This window comes from Lemur catta, chromosome 11 (genome assembly GCF_020740605.2).
Source record: "Lemur catta isolate mLemCat1 chromosome 11, mLemCat1.pri, whole genome shotgun sequence".
NCBI classification, from domain to species: Eukaryota; Metazoa; Chordata; class Mammalia; order Primates; family Lemuridae; genus Lemur; species Lemur catta.
Genome location: NC_059138.1, coordinates 6,814,523 through 6,829,401, shown reverse-complemented (window position 1 = coordinate 6,829,401; position 14,879 = coordinate 6,814,523). Strand labels below are relative to the sequence as shown.

At 36.8% G+C, this 14,879-nt stretch overlaps 1 protein-coding gene across 2 annotated transcripts in view; it reads left to right on the top strand.

Moving 5' to 3' along the window:
• CNTNAP2 (contactin associated protein 2) overlaps positions 1-14,879 on the top strand; it is a 1,715,168-nt gene that overhangs the window by 1,523,049 nt on the left and 177,240 nt on the right. For both annotated transcript variants that reach the window (XM_045565113.1, XM_045565114.1), the window contains one exon: positions 12,246-12,482. In XM_045565113.1, the coding sequence (XP_045421069.1) occupies positions 12,246-12,482 (237 nt within the window). The remainder of the gene's footprint in view (positions 1-12,245; positions 12,483-14,879) is intronic.

Sequence of the window (14,879 nt, the reverse complement as noted above, 5' to 3'; positions counted from 1 at the left end):
CCTAATTTCACCAAGTACTGCTTGACCTATCAGTTTTTGACTGTAAATCTCAAACTTTATTCATTGACTTTCTATTGATAGTGCTACCAATGAATGGTAGCTTTGGATAATTTGAGGCTATTTCGCTAGCTAGATTTGTTCATGACCTTCCTGATTTATTGCTCCTTCTACCGGTATCTAACTTTCGTCTTTATTCCTTATGAGGTTTTTCATCTCACAGTCTGGTTTCTGCTCTTAAAACTACTAAACTAGTCTTGTTGCAGTTGTTAATATTCATCTGGTGTTTTTTGCACAGGTGTTTGTATCCTTTTGTTTAAATGTGTCTCTTAGATATTCTATCACTGAATCTTATAAAAATCCAATTTCAGAATGTCTGTGTTTTATTCACTTATTGTAATTACAGTTATATTAGGGTATATTTCTGCATTTTTGCTTTGCTTGTGTTTTCAATTTACTGTTTTGTTTGTTTGCCCACTTCCACACAATTCTACTTTTTATTGATTAAATTCAATATTATTCTACTGATTTGAAAGTCAGACATTCTACTTTCATTCCTCTGGCAGCTACCCCTAACTTACTAAGACTCATTCTTATGCTTTTTTCCTTATCATCCACAAAAATGTATCTTCCTTCTGAATAAGGCAGGAGCCCAAGCACACATTAACCTCCTTCCTCACACACTATCTGCCATGCCAACATCATCTATAGTTTTAATTATGGAATCTTACGAATATACTTATTTATAATTGCTTACTAGAAAACATTAGCATTTACTAAGTTTTCCCTTTACTTATTCTTATTTCCCATATCTTATCTTCTCTTGGATTCATTTCCCTTTGCATTTATGAGCAATTTTCTTCACAGGTGAATCTTTCTGACATTTTGCATGTGTACAAAAGTCTTTACTGGTTTGCGTATTTAAGTCAACACTCCAAAGATATTAGTTAATTGTCTTTTATAGCCAATGTTGCTATTGAGAAGTTTGACAGAAGTAACTTTCTTATTCCTGTTTTTTTGTCTCTGAAAGCTTTTAGGAAGTTCTTTGTTTTCTTTCCTTTTCCTTATCTTTACTATAATGCATGGGTTCTTAAACATTTTGGGCCATGGATCTCTTTAGCAGTCTGGGGAAGCCCATGTTCCTCTTCCTAGAAAAATGAATGAAATAAAATACACAGATTTACACAAGAAACTGAATATATTGAAATAAAGTTATTAAAATATTTTAAACACCAAATTTATGATATAGTAGTAATATATATGCTTTGTTATTAGTGTTTTAAAAAATAAGACCTCATATCAGATCTAATTACTAGTATAATTTCAAATTAATCATGATCATAAATGATATTTCAAAAATTCTGCAGCTGTAATGTGGTATGAAAATACCTTTGACTTCTGTTGGCAGCAGTGTCACAGGTACTGCTAATACCACTGTGATTTTTCCTACATTCCTAATTGATTGAAATACTAAATTTATTTTAGAAGTTAATGATGTCAAAGGACAAAATTACAACAAATTTGAAGATCTTGGTTGGCTTTATTTGCGATTCTAGAATCGGGCAGCACTTCATTCCATAAAAAAGAATAAGCTGAGCAGGGGAGGTTGGCTTCATAGCAGAGAAGGGCTGAAGAAAGCAGAAGCTAAGAACAAGGAGTGTGCCAGTCATTTCAAAGCTACTTTTCTTGTAAGGTGGGGACAGGGAGACAGGACTACAAAAAATATCTGATTAGTTAGTGTTGGGTTTCTTCAGGCTACCTTTTCTGCATCAGGATTAAAGCAGCCGGAACATTAATATCATGCCGGTTGAAGAATTAAACTGGCCTGTTTGGGAAATAGGCTGTTATCTCTCTTTCCTGATTTCTTGGAAGGTCAGATAACAACTTAGTTTAGGTTTAGTGACCTGGAACTTTAGCTTGGGTGACTCCAGTTTGATTTTCATTCTGGTCTGAAAATCTTCTAACCTAGTACAGAAGCTTAGTCCAAACCAAGGCTTCCTATAATTTTTATTTGACAGTGAAAATAAAGATGTAAGGTTTTTCCCTTCCGTATTTTCAAGACTTCTGACTCCCGTGCATGGATCCCAGGGGTTGTGGGTTTTAGATTAAGATCTGCTGCTCTTGAGGTAGGTGTTGTTTTATGGTTTTTTGGTTTTGTTTTGTTTTTTAAATATACCCTGCTTAGCACTTTATGAATCCCTTCAATCTAAAGTCTAACATTGTTTATTCTAGAAAATTCTGAGTCATTATTTCTTCAAATAGTTCCTTGCCTGTGTTTATTCCTTTCTCTTCTAACAAAGATATTATGCAGATGTTGACACTTCTACAATCTCTTTGTCCTTTCCTGTTGCCTGCAAGGAGGGTTCGTTGACCCAGTATCCCAACCCACTAAAACATTCTCTGGTTCTATCTATTCTGCTAGTCAACCCTCCCAGAAAATCTTTATTTCAACGATTATAGGTTTTTTTTAATTTCAATACCTCCAATCAATTCTTATTCCTAATAGTTCGTCATCACCCATGTTTATAATAACAAGACAGTATCGTTATGCTAACTTTGCTGCTACTTCATGTCAGCACCATAATGAAGATGTCTGTGATGTAACGTGTTAATGTTATGTTTTCTGCTCTTTCATTGGTTCTGTCTCTCCAAATACAGGTTTGCTGCATGCTTCCCTCCTTTCATAGTGTTGCTGTCCTCAGAGATCTTGTCATTTTCTCCTGTGAGCCCAAAGTTCCTTCCCTGTGCATTACCAAATGCCTTCTCTGCTATTGCCTACCTAAAGGGAGAAGCAAAAGCTCAGGGCCTGAGTTGGCTCCTCCTGGAAAGTCGAGGGTACAAAGAAAATTCTTTCCTTAGGATGCAGAACCTCTGGTGTTGCCATCGTGTCACCCTTTCCTGTTTCCAGCCCAAGCCCCTCACCACCCCCCGCCACACACAGCTTCAGAATACCTCACTCCCATTTAGACCATGCAGCCATCCTCTGTAACTGATTGTTGAACCAGTGGTGTATCTGTACTAGCTAAATGTATTCTCTCACTACCCACTCTCTCGTTAGTAAGAATCTTATTGCTACATTGAAGTGTATGTCTCAAAAATAACCAAATCTAATAGTCTTTTACTATCCTACCATTTTCCTTCACCTCCCAATATCACCTCCCAGTATCAACATTTGTAACCACACCTTCCTTGAAGTCCTGACCTCAAAACTCTCCACTGTTCTGTTTTCTCAGCCGCTCTGGCAACTCCCCTCTCTTTCCCCTCTGCCCTCTTGCCTTGGAGAGCTCACATGTCCATGAGGGTTGGTTATCGGAGCTGCACTGATCTCCACCCCCCCCCCCATCCATAAATCCAGCCTTGACCTGAGACTAACATCTCCACAGCCTGATGTGACATCCAAGAGTGAGAACAAGGTGCCAGTGAATGACAACACTGGGGACCTTGACTCTGGATGAAAAGAGACAAGATACAGTTGTTTTAAACAAAGATTTTAAAAGACAGAGAGAAACAGAGAAGGAGGAGGGGGAGAAAGGAGAGAGAGAGAGAGAGAGAAGGGATATGTAAAGATCAACGGAAAGAAGATGTTTATTTTGCTTCAAAGGTGACAAAGCTCACCAGCAGGATATATAATACGAACAATGACTTAGAGATATTTGTACAAAAATATATTTAGAATTCTAAGCTGATGCAGTTGAAGTCTGGGTTTGCCTTGAAGTTGACTAAAATAACTGTTAATAATCTAAAATTTGTATCTAACTAGAAAGTGGTGGTTTAGCGCTATATGCTCGCACATCCCCACTGTCAAAAGAAACTTGGAACTGTGGGTCCCACTGCCGAGCAATGGTCCTCTGAAATCAGTATTGTCAGCCTGAGCTTAGAGGAAGAATCCACCACCCACCATCCAGTGCCAAAGCCCATAACTGCCTTGGTTTCAAAATCGTAATATTAAGCTTTTGTGTTAATAAAAAAATATGATGTTAATGATGGCATCAAAGAAGTGTCTCCTCTTTGTTGGCCTGGATCAGTTTAGGCATCACATTCATGGCTCTGTGAGCACTGCATTTCCTCTTCCAGCTTCAACCATCCTTACAGCTTTAGGGACAATGTGCTGGCGAGTGGGGAATGACTTTTTTCAGGTATTAATCACTATAACGGTATTTTTTCATATATAAGCACAGCAATGCCTAGAAACAAATTAGATGTAGGGGGGAAAGTGCCTCATATGATACAAGCCCCAAAATCAAGATGGCAACTATAGCAAAGTGAGAGTTCAGGCTTAAAAGCTAGATATAGGTAGCCTAGGTGTGAATTCTGGCTACTTCCTAGCTACATGACATTGAACACACTAATTCTTTTGTTTTCAGTTTCCTCATCTATAACATGGGAATAATAGCATCTATCTCTGATGGTAAAAACATGTAAGGTTTTGGAACAGTGCCTGGGACAGCTAGTATTTGATTAATACCACCTTTTGAAATAGTTGACATTTTGTCATGCTTGTCCTGCCATCATAGTGTCTAGAATGAATTCAGACTGCTTAGCTCCGTCCCCATCACAGGACAATTCACATTTAGACACATACGAGTGCTCTCTGTTGCCAGAAACCCAGTATTCCCTCAGTCCCTGTTTTGAAGTTTTCCTCTAGTTCAGTAGTTTGGATTCACATATTCTGCATGTCCTTTACTCTGAGGACATAAGAAAATCCATGCAGTAATAATGAACTAAAAAAAAAAATCCATTCTATTGAATGAAGTTATGAATGAGCACTCATGAGCATTATCTGAAAAAGCAATTCTCTAAACCAGTTCTCTAAGAATGTGAAAGCTTTTTTCATATATGCCCTCTAATATCTAGCTGACAGAGAAATCACTGATCAATACTTGTCAGTCACGAAGCTGTGCCCTAAAGAGTATGGACCAATTTCCTTTACTTTGCTTCAGCACTTGAAGGCTCTTGGCCAGTCTTCAGTTCTCAGCTTAGCCAGGCAACTGGGTTTTTATTTTACACACCTGCACTGAAACCGCAGGGTTTTTTTTATGGGTTCAAGTTGACAATTAAGATCTAAGAGGCAATGGTAGCATATAGAATAGGAAAAAATCAGGTATAGCATCCACAACTCTGGGAGACAGCCCATCCAAGCACATAGCTGTTTTTGCCCCCTCACCTAACCAGGACAGGTGTGGCTGCCCTACAGAAAAGCCAAGATCAGGGTGGGTCACCTGGACACAGAGAAGCCAAAGCTCTGTTTCCCACCAATCGTTCATACAAGTCCAGTGACAGGCTGGAGGCCTCTGTGCCAGTTCATAGCTTCCAACCCAGATCCAGTCCTCCATAGCAGAAAGATAGAGACAACACCCACCCTAATCTGTACTTTCCATGAAAACAGTACAGTTGGAAGATGGACTCCAAGGTCATTCTCTCAGGCAGGCCTGGATCAGCCCAAGCTTGATGTTAGCCCATTACTCATTGTCTTAGTCTACTAGAGCTGCCATATCAAAATACCATAAAGTGGTATTTTCTGAATTGGAAAGGAAGAAGTCAAATTATACTTGTTTGTGGATGACATGATCTTATATCTAGAGAAGCCTAAAGACTCAACAGAAAAACTATTAGAACTGATAAACAGATTCAGTAGACTTGCGGGATACAAAATCAACCTATAAAAACCAGTAGGATTTCTATATGCCAACAGCAAACAATCTGAAAAAGAAACCAAGAACATAATCCCATTTACAAGAGCTACAAATAAACTTAACCAAAGAAGTGAAAGATTTCTACAATGAAAACTATAAAACACTGATGAAAGAAATTGAAGAGGACACAAACAAATGGAAAGATATTCCATGCTTATGGATTGGGAAAATTAATATAGTTAAAACGTCCATACTACCCAAAGCAATCTACAGATTCAATGCAATCCCCATCAAAATGCCAAAGAAATTCTTCACAGAAATAGAAAAAAATAATCCAAAAACTTATATGGAACCACAAAAGACCCAGAATAGCCAAAGCCATCCTGAGTAAAAAGAGCAAAACTGAAAGAATTACACTACCTAACTTCAAATTATACTATAGAGCTGTAGTAACCAAAACAGCATGGTACTGGCATAAAAACAGACACATAGACCAATGGAACAGAATAGATAACCCAGAAATAAACCCACAAATTTGTAATGAACTTATTTTTCACAAAGTTGCCAAGAACATACAGTGTGGAAAGGACAGCATCTTTAACAAATGGTGCCAGGAAAATTGGATATCCATATGCAGAATAAAACTGGACCCTTACATGTCATCACATATAAAAATTAAATCAAAATGGACTGAAGACTTAAATCTAAGACCTGAAATTATGAAACTACTAAAAGAAAACATTGGGGTAAAGCTCCAGGACATTGGTCTAGGAAATGATTTCTTGAGTATTATCCCAAAAGCACAGGCATTGAAAGCAAAATTGGACAAATGAGATCACAGAAGCTAAAAAGCTAAAAAGCTTCTGTACAGCAAAGGAAACAATCAACAAAATAAAGCAATAGCCCCAGAATGGAAGAAAATATTTGCAAACTACACATCTGAGAATGAATTAATAACTAGAATATATAAAGAGCTCAAACAACTCAATAGGAAAAAATCAAATAAGCCAATTAAGGAAATTTCTCAAAAGAAGACATACAAATAAATGGCCAACAGGTATATGAAAAATTTCTCAGCATCATTAGTCATCAAATAAATGCAAATCAAAACTACAATGAGATATCATCTCACCCGAGTTAAAATGGCTTTAACCAAAAAGACAGGCAATAACGAATGCTGGTGTGGATGCAGAGAAAGGGGAACCCTCATACACTGTTGGTAAGAATGTAAATTAGTGCAACCACTAGGGAGAACCATATGGAGGTTCCTCAAAAAACTAAAAATAAACTTACCATATGACTAGCAATCCCACTTCACTTCTAGGTATATATCCAAAAAAATAGAAATCAATATATCCAAAACATATCTGCATGCCCATGTTTATTGGAGCACTATTCACAATACCAAGATTTGAAACCACCCTAAGAGTCCATAAACAGGTGAATGGATAAAGAAATCATGGTACATATACACAATGGAATATTATATAGCCATAAAAATGATGCAATCTTGTCATTTGCAACAACGTAGATGCAACTGGAGAACAGTATGTTAAGTGAAATAAACCAAGCACAGAAAGAAAAATCTCTCATGTTGTCATTCATATGTGGGACCTAATTATTAAAATAATTGGTCTCATGGAGACAGACAGTAGAATGATGGTTACCAGAGGCTGGGAAGGGTAGCAGGGAATAGGGGATAAAATGGGGATGGTTAATGGGTGCAAAAATGTAGTTAGATAAAATGAATAATATTTGATATCACAGCAAAGTGACTATAGTCAATAGTAGGGTATACTTTAAAATAACTAAAAGAATGGAATTGGAATGTTCCTAACACAAAGAAATGATAAATTCTTGAGGTGATAGTTACCCCAATTATCCTGATTTGATTATTATACATTGTATGCCTGTATCAAAACATCACATATACCCCATAAAGATATACAACTATTATGTACCCATAATAATTAAAAATAAAAATTTTTTAAAGTAACAAAATAAAACATAGCCTAACTCATAGTAGGCATGAGATAAATATATTTTGAATGGATAAATTAGATTTCATGTGTGTGGGCTTTGTGTGACTCCTTTCTGTGGTGAATTAGTGGCTAGTCTTTCTGGGCAAAGGTGCTCTGGGACCCAAGTTAGATCCTTGGGAAACTACTAAGTTCTGAGGTTGAGGACAATGTAGTTTTTATAATTCATCTCAATCATTATTATTGCCATTTTTGTTTAATTTAATACCTGATTATTTTGCCCCGATCTTTTATGTATTTGATGGTGGCATTGTTCATTATGGGTTGTTATGGCATTTTCATAATTAATTTTTAATTGCAATACTTGCGAAGCATTTCACATGAAAAACTGATTTACAAATTAATTCCACATTGCACCTTGGATAATTATCACAGGTCTGACTAATGTGCACAACGCCCTTGCATGGCAGGGGGCTCTCTCCAATGACAATGTGTTGATTTTCTAATTAACAAAGGTTAAATAGCATTTTTGCTTGAAGACCTATAATTTAAACTTATGACATTTGTCACCAAGAAAGATTTCTACAGAGCACATAAGTGGAACTCAAATAATTATCACTGGTTCTAGTGCATTAATGTCTTTTACATAATATATAATGACCATTTTCAGGACAAAAGATTTTTCTTCATATTGACTAGATCAAGAAAAGTACTTTCCAACTCACTGACCCATTCAAATAAATCAGGGACCACCTAAGTAAGAAAAAAGCTTAATTTATTTAGTTTTCCTTTATATAGAAAGAAATAGCATTTCACTCAACTGCTTTACAAATTGAGAAGAGAGATTATAAAACTTTATTTAATGAATGCAACAAATACAAATTAGACTGCAGTCATATGTTACAGCCAGTTAAAAGAAGAAGAAAAAAAGGATGAAAGAAAGAAATTTAAGAGAAATTGACAGTATTTACTGAAATATAGAGGGACAGACACGTAAGCACAAAGGAAGAGCTTGTAACTCACAGGCCGGAGCAAGTTAGAGCTGGAAGGAATTGGAAACATCAACTAGTTTCCCTTTTTTTATGGATGGGAAAACTGATGCTAACAGAGATTAAGCTATTTGATGGAAGCCACACAACTAACTAGAAACAGTAAATAGTCCCAGAAAGGAGAGATCCACAAACACAAATGCAGGAAGAGAGACTGGCAGATGTAGAACCTCAGAGAAAGACTCAATACCCAAGACAGAGGCAGAATGAGAAAACTCTCCCCCCCAAAATCCCTTCTGGAATGAGCTCTGTATGCATAAATAATTCAGTATACATACATCTATCTAAATTTTTGCCTTAATGACATAATAAAGTATGATCTAGTCTAGATTTATTTGCTCTGCCAATAGACCCTTTTTAAATCTCCATTCTTTGTCATATTAACATTTACTTAGAGTCTTTTTAAAATCTGTTCTTCAAACTCTCAATCATTACTGTGGATCCATTAAATATGAATTAAAATATTAAATAAAATTAAAATACATTCCAGATTAATGATTAATCTATAAAATCACAAAAGTGCTAGAAGAAAATATAGTCGACTACTTATATTATTTTGTATTAGAGAAGGTCTTTATGAGCCTGTTACCAAAGGCAGAAATCACACAAATAAGACAGATCAAAGTGACTACATAAACATCTACACTTTCGTGGGGAAAAAGAAATACCATGTATAAGTTAAAAGACACAAACTGAAAGGATGTAGTTAGAACATTTATAACAAAGAGTTAAAGCCTAAGATATTGTTATCAATCATTAAGAAATATATCCTCTTCCCCCCACCCCCTGCAAAAAGCACAGGACATGAAGAAACAATTTAAAAAAAAAGAAAAGAGAAAACAAAAATTATTCAACTCACAGTATTTGAAGCAATGCAAATTAAAACAGTGAACTTTTCTTTTCTCAGTCAATTGGATTGGCATAAACTCAAAAGGATACTGACCAGTATTAGAATTGGTATGGAGAAGGTGGTAATCTCATACCCTACTGGTGAAATATAAATTAGTAAACTCTTCCTCTTCCAGAGAAAGATACATTTCAAATGCTTTAAAATGTAAGATGCCTTTGAACCCAGCACTTACACCTAAAAAGTGTAATTAACTAATTCTAAGAAATCAGTTCTAAGAAAAAACTGGAGAAGTGTACAAAGGTTTTTATAAAGATTATGTCATATAAAATGAAAGTTGGAAAAAGCTTAAAAGTCCAATGGTAGTGGAATAGCAAAAAAAAAATGATAGTGCATTTACAGAATGGAATACAGATATTAAACAAGATGTTCTAGTTGTACATTGATTGATTAGAAAATATTTCATGATGTATTAAGTGCAAAAAGCAAGTTTCAAAACAATGTATATATTATGCACTCAGTTCTTCCTTTGTTTTATTTTTTACACATATGTATGTTTATAAATAAAAGTAGAAAAGACTATTCCCTAAAAGCGGAAGTAGTTATATCTGGATGGCATTATGGTTTCTCTTTTATATTTTGCTTGTCAGTATGTTCATGGTTTCCACATGAAAAACTATGACATTAGTAATCAGCAGAAGGAGAGGGGGAGATCTAAAAACAGTGATTTAAAAATTGCAGCATCTTTTGATAGGATATAATTGTCTTAATTGACTAGTGATAAAACTTTAAATAACTAGGCATTTATTTAATAAAAGGCCCTTTGGAAAGCATGAACAAAAGCCATAGTGGCTAAAATGGTAGAAGCCAAATTGAAATTCTAACGCACCAAGAGTGACTAATGGGTTGAAATTCTTCCGGATCAGGCAAAGGCCCTAATTCTCTTCTGCACAGAGGTATGAAGTCCACCTGACAAGGAGATAAAAAAAAAAAAAATGAGAAATCCTTCAAAGTGGATTGTTTTTAATAACATCTTTTGCCATCTACTATCTCATAGATTTGATCAAAAATGGCATTGGACTCTCTTCAATTAATCCTCTATTGAAAAATTTTATAAAAAAAATAAGATATTCACTGAAGAATCATCAGTTCAAATCAAGATACCACTCAAGGAGAGAACCTCACAGCTTGGGTTTATCAAGACCATAGAGCAATTCATTTGCCATTTCACTGATGAGAATTTATGGGCACAGGCAGATGCTAATCCATCCCTGCCTCTAAAGCCTTTGTCTACCAGTCTTGTCTGATGAGTCTACTGGTGTGTACACTTTCCTCAGGATAATAGAGTTAAGTGACCAGAATCAGTCACTGGCCCACCAGTCTTACCCAAACTCCAATAAACCTATTGACTACTCCATTTTTAAAGACATCCAAATCTATATCCCAGAAACACATACATCTGTGGGGCCCCTGACCCAAGAGTTCTTATCTGTATTAGACAGTCAACACAGAACAGAGTTTAAGACCATACGCTCTAGAACAAGACAGATCTGATACAATTTCCACTCAAGAGCTGTGAGTCCTTGGGTAAACTTATTAACTTCTCTAAGTCTCAGTTTTCTCATCTGAACAATGGGGATGATGAAAATAATACCTGGGTTGACACCTTATTGTGAGGATCAGGTGAATAACATATATTAGGTGCTTAGTACCTAGCACATAGCCCTCAGTAAAAGAGCAACCTGGGTTTTATTTTTAATGGCAGTATCTTTTTCTCTAAATCTTCATCAGATATTTCTTTCAATAATTTTACCTATACATTTTAGATCAATTTCCAGAAATGTTGTTACTCTAAGATACAGACATGTATATACATTTGAATTCCTCCTTTTTTATACCAACTGCTTTAAAAAAAAATAGCTAAGGATATTACAGACACAATTAAATCCACTTGTAATATAATGCTTCAATGAATTTTTCTATGAAATTTGTTAGGAATATTTTAATATTTTCATGCTCATGAACCTCAGTCTAAGTCTATAACTTACTCCTAAACTCACAATAAAAACGTGCTCATTGTGCCATATGTCCTGCAATGACATTTAGACAAAAAACAATGCAATCTGAACTAACCTAATAATAAATGTGGTGTAGCCAAGTTCTGTGTAAAATTGTCAATTCCAGCTTCTAGCTACCCCAGACAAGAAGCCCTGGACACCCTTAACGTGAACTTCAAAGCAAAGCATTTCATAAGACAAGAACCAAGATGTACAATTGCATTTCAAATGGATTTATGCCTTCTAACTAATCAACTAGTTAACTGTGCTAATATATTCATGTCTCTCTGCCGTTTTATATTTCTTCCAATAGACAATGCTGTAGAACTGAATGTTGTGAGATTAAAGAGCAGAGAACCTAGAGAGTTCTATAAACCTCTTTTCTATAGGAAGCCAGATTAGACTTCCAAAACTGCTTATGTAACTTTTGTGTACCTCCAAACATTTTATTTCTGTAGCAGATGTATTGCTTCTCAGAAGACAGCCTCTTTTAATTAGGTATTATAGCCTGAGGGGGAAAAGCTTCAAGCTTTTCTATTTAGACAGGACCCACTTGAAAGTGACAACACTAGATGCACTAAGCAGCCTCGTCTCCTACCACAATTGACCAAAACACCATGAATGAAACAGAGGCAATAGCAGAGTTTATTCCCTCTGAATTTCATGCTTTCTGTCATTCCCAGGTGGTGCCGGGGGCCAGCAGGGCTTCCTGGGATGCATCCGTTCCCTGCGGATGAATGGAGTGACACTGGACCTGGAGGAAAGAGCAAAGGTCACATCTGGGTTCATATCTGGATGTTCCGGTCACTGCACCAGCTACGGAACGAACTGTGAAAATGGAGGCAAATGCATAGAGAAGTACCACGGTTATTCCTGCGATTGCTCCAATACAGCATACGATGGAACATTTTGCAACAAAGGTAAGGCAGAACCAGTTTCCAGAGCCATTTTGCACATCTTTTAAAGCCCAAATCTTCTACTGAATGATTTTTCAGCTTATAAACAAGGGTATTTTATTCTGAGGTTAAGGTGATCAGAATTTTTCTCCCACCTTAGGTAGAAAGTTTCTAAATCATTCCCTAATCATTTTTGTTTGATAAGAGAAGTTTTGAGTGTGGTGCAGAATTTCCCCCAGATTTCAGCAAATTATTCACTGACTGAAATATCACAAAGCAAACAGCCTCATCACTTATTTTGTAAGTGACAAAATAAGTGGCCTCTGAAAGGGGACTCAAGCCTGACCCTCCACATCAGGATCTCCAGTCGATTGATTGATCAATTGATAGCTGTAGTGAATCAGCCAATGCAGCCCCGTGTCTTGACGTGCCCACGCCTCCACAGGTGCTAAGTAAGAGACTGGATTCCAGCTGTACCCGCAAGAAAGCTCCTTTGGTCAGTCTTTGTCACTGTCATCATTATTACTCTTCCTCAGGATGCCTTTATGAGTGGTTTTCAGCCTAAGCTTAACTGCACAAATATCGAAATACCTCATCTCATTGGTCAGCTTAGAGCATCTGTTAGTACTGTGTTAATCACTGTCTGTGACTTAATTTCCCATATATAAATAAGCGGGATGAAGAAAGGAGAAGCTGGCACTTTTCCTAAGCCACAATTGAAATGCATGTAAATCACTCTTCTCTTTCTAATGAATGTATAGCGTTTGGGTAAAGTTTTCTGTAAATGGTTGGTGCATCTCTTAACAAGAAGCTTTACATAAGTAGCCTATTTGCACTCTCATGAATACATGGAGGTTGTTTATGCTGGTATTATTCACACAAGATGCTGCACACAGAAGGAGGAATTGTTCCATAACATTCTCTGTACATCCAGGCTACTGTCTGGCAGTGCTATAATATGAGCATACAAATTAGGGCAGGCAGGGTTTGAAGAATGAGCATGAGACAACAACAAAGGTGGAAAGGAATACCATTGCTGAATAATGCCACAGCACATTAACAGTGCTGTTACAGGGCATTTTTCTGCTCAGAACAACAGGGTTCCATGATTTTCCCGTGGCACAGAATGGAAGGGGCTTGCAGAACACATTAATTTTGCACTTGTAGAAATGACAGTCTTGCAATTACCATTTATTGTGCTTGATGCTAATTTAATGTAGTCATTTCCTCGCCAAAGTAATGTCTGAATGCAATCAAGCAAGCACTAATGCCTGAGAGATTCCTCTACATAAGTACCAATTTAAAGAAAATCACGATCCCCTTATTTTTGGAGAGTTAGGTTAAACACAGTACTCACACCAAACCTCTGGAGGTTAATAGGCAACATTCATGAGTAGAAAGGCAGGAATGTATCTCCTTCATTTTAGCCAACGTTGGAGATCAAGTGAAATGAAGCCTATGTGTTTCCTTTGACGTTATTCCAAAGCGTTTACACAAAAGACATCCAAATATTCCTTTTATATCAGTTTAGTAGGATTAGTATACATTTGATTTAATTAGTGGCTTTAATCAAAAAAATTAAAATAAAAGACTGCAAAACATATTTGGAAAGTACTTGTGAGCATCCTTCTGAGTCAAGTATCTTCTTGACTTGGGAGAATTACAGAGGTGCTGGTTTGGAGGGACCACGTGACCATCCACGAGGGCTTTATCTGTGCAGAAACAAGTTCCTTCATGTACCCAGAGCATGGTCCCTGTGAGCCTCCATTCCGGTGCGTCCTCTGACCTGGGCCTCACCCCCACCCAGCCCCAGGTAGCCTGGTGCCTGCACAGCAGTTCCCATGACACCCCCTCACACTGGCGCTGCAGCCAACCAGCTCAGTCTCTGGAACGAGTAGCCACATGAATTGGCCAAAGAATGCACTCTATGAAAGCCCCTCTCTGGCCTTCCTTTGATAGTGTAGGCCTATGCTTCTGGGGGTGGAAAAGTGTTCACAGTACTTTGCTAAGTGAATGAAGCAAGTCACAACCTACCACACATAGCCTGGTTACATGTTTATACAAACTCAAAAACACACAGACAGAAATAAGGCAAATAAACTGTGGGAATGCACACCAAAATATTAACACTGGTTATATTTTGCAGTAGGATAGAATATCTGTATTTTTAAATTTCTTTTTTGCTTAGCTGTAGTTTTCTAATCTTCACACAATGATATGTTGCCTCTAACTTCATCACTTTTTTCTTCTTCTTTGGAAAAGCAATAGTAGGAGACAGAGTTCTTACCCCAAGTATTTGAGCACTAACTATGTTGGGTCAGAAAATACCTAGCTGTTCACTAGAAATTATTGTACTATCTAGTTATACTATTTGGAATGCAGCAAAATGTCAGGTGAAAATTACATGTAATCACGTTACCC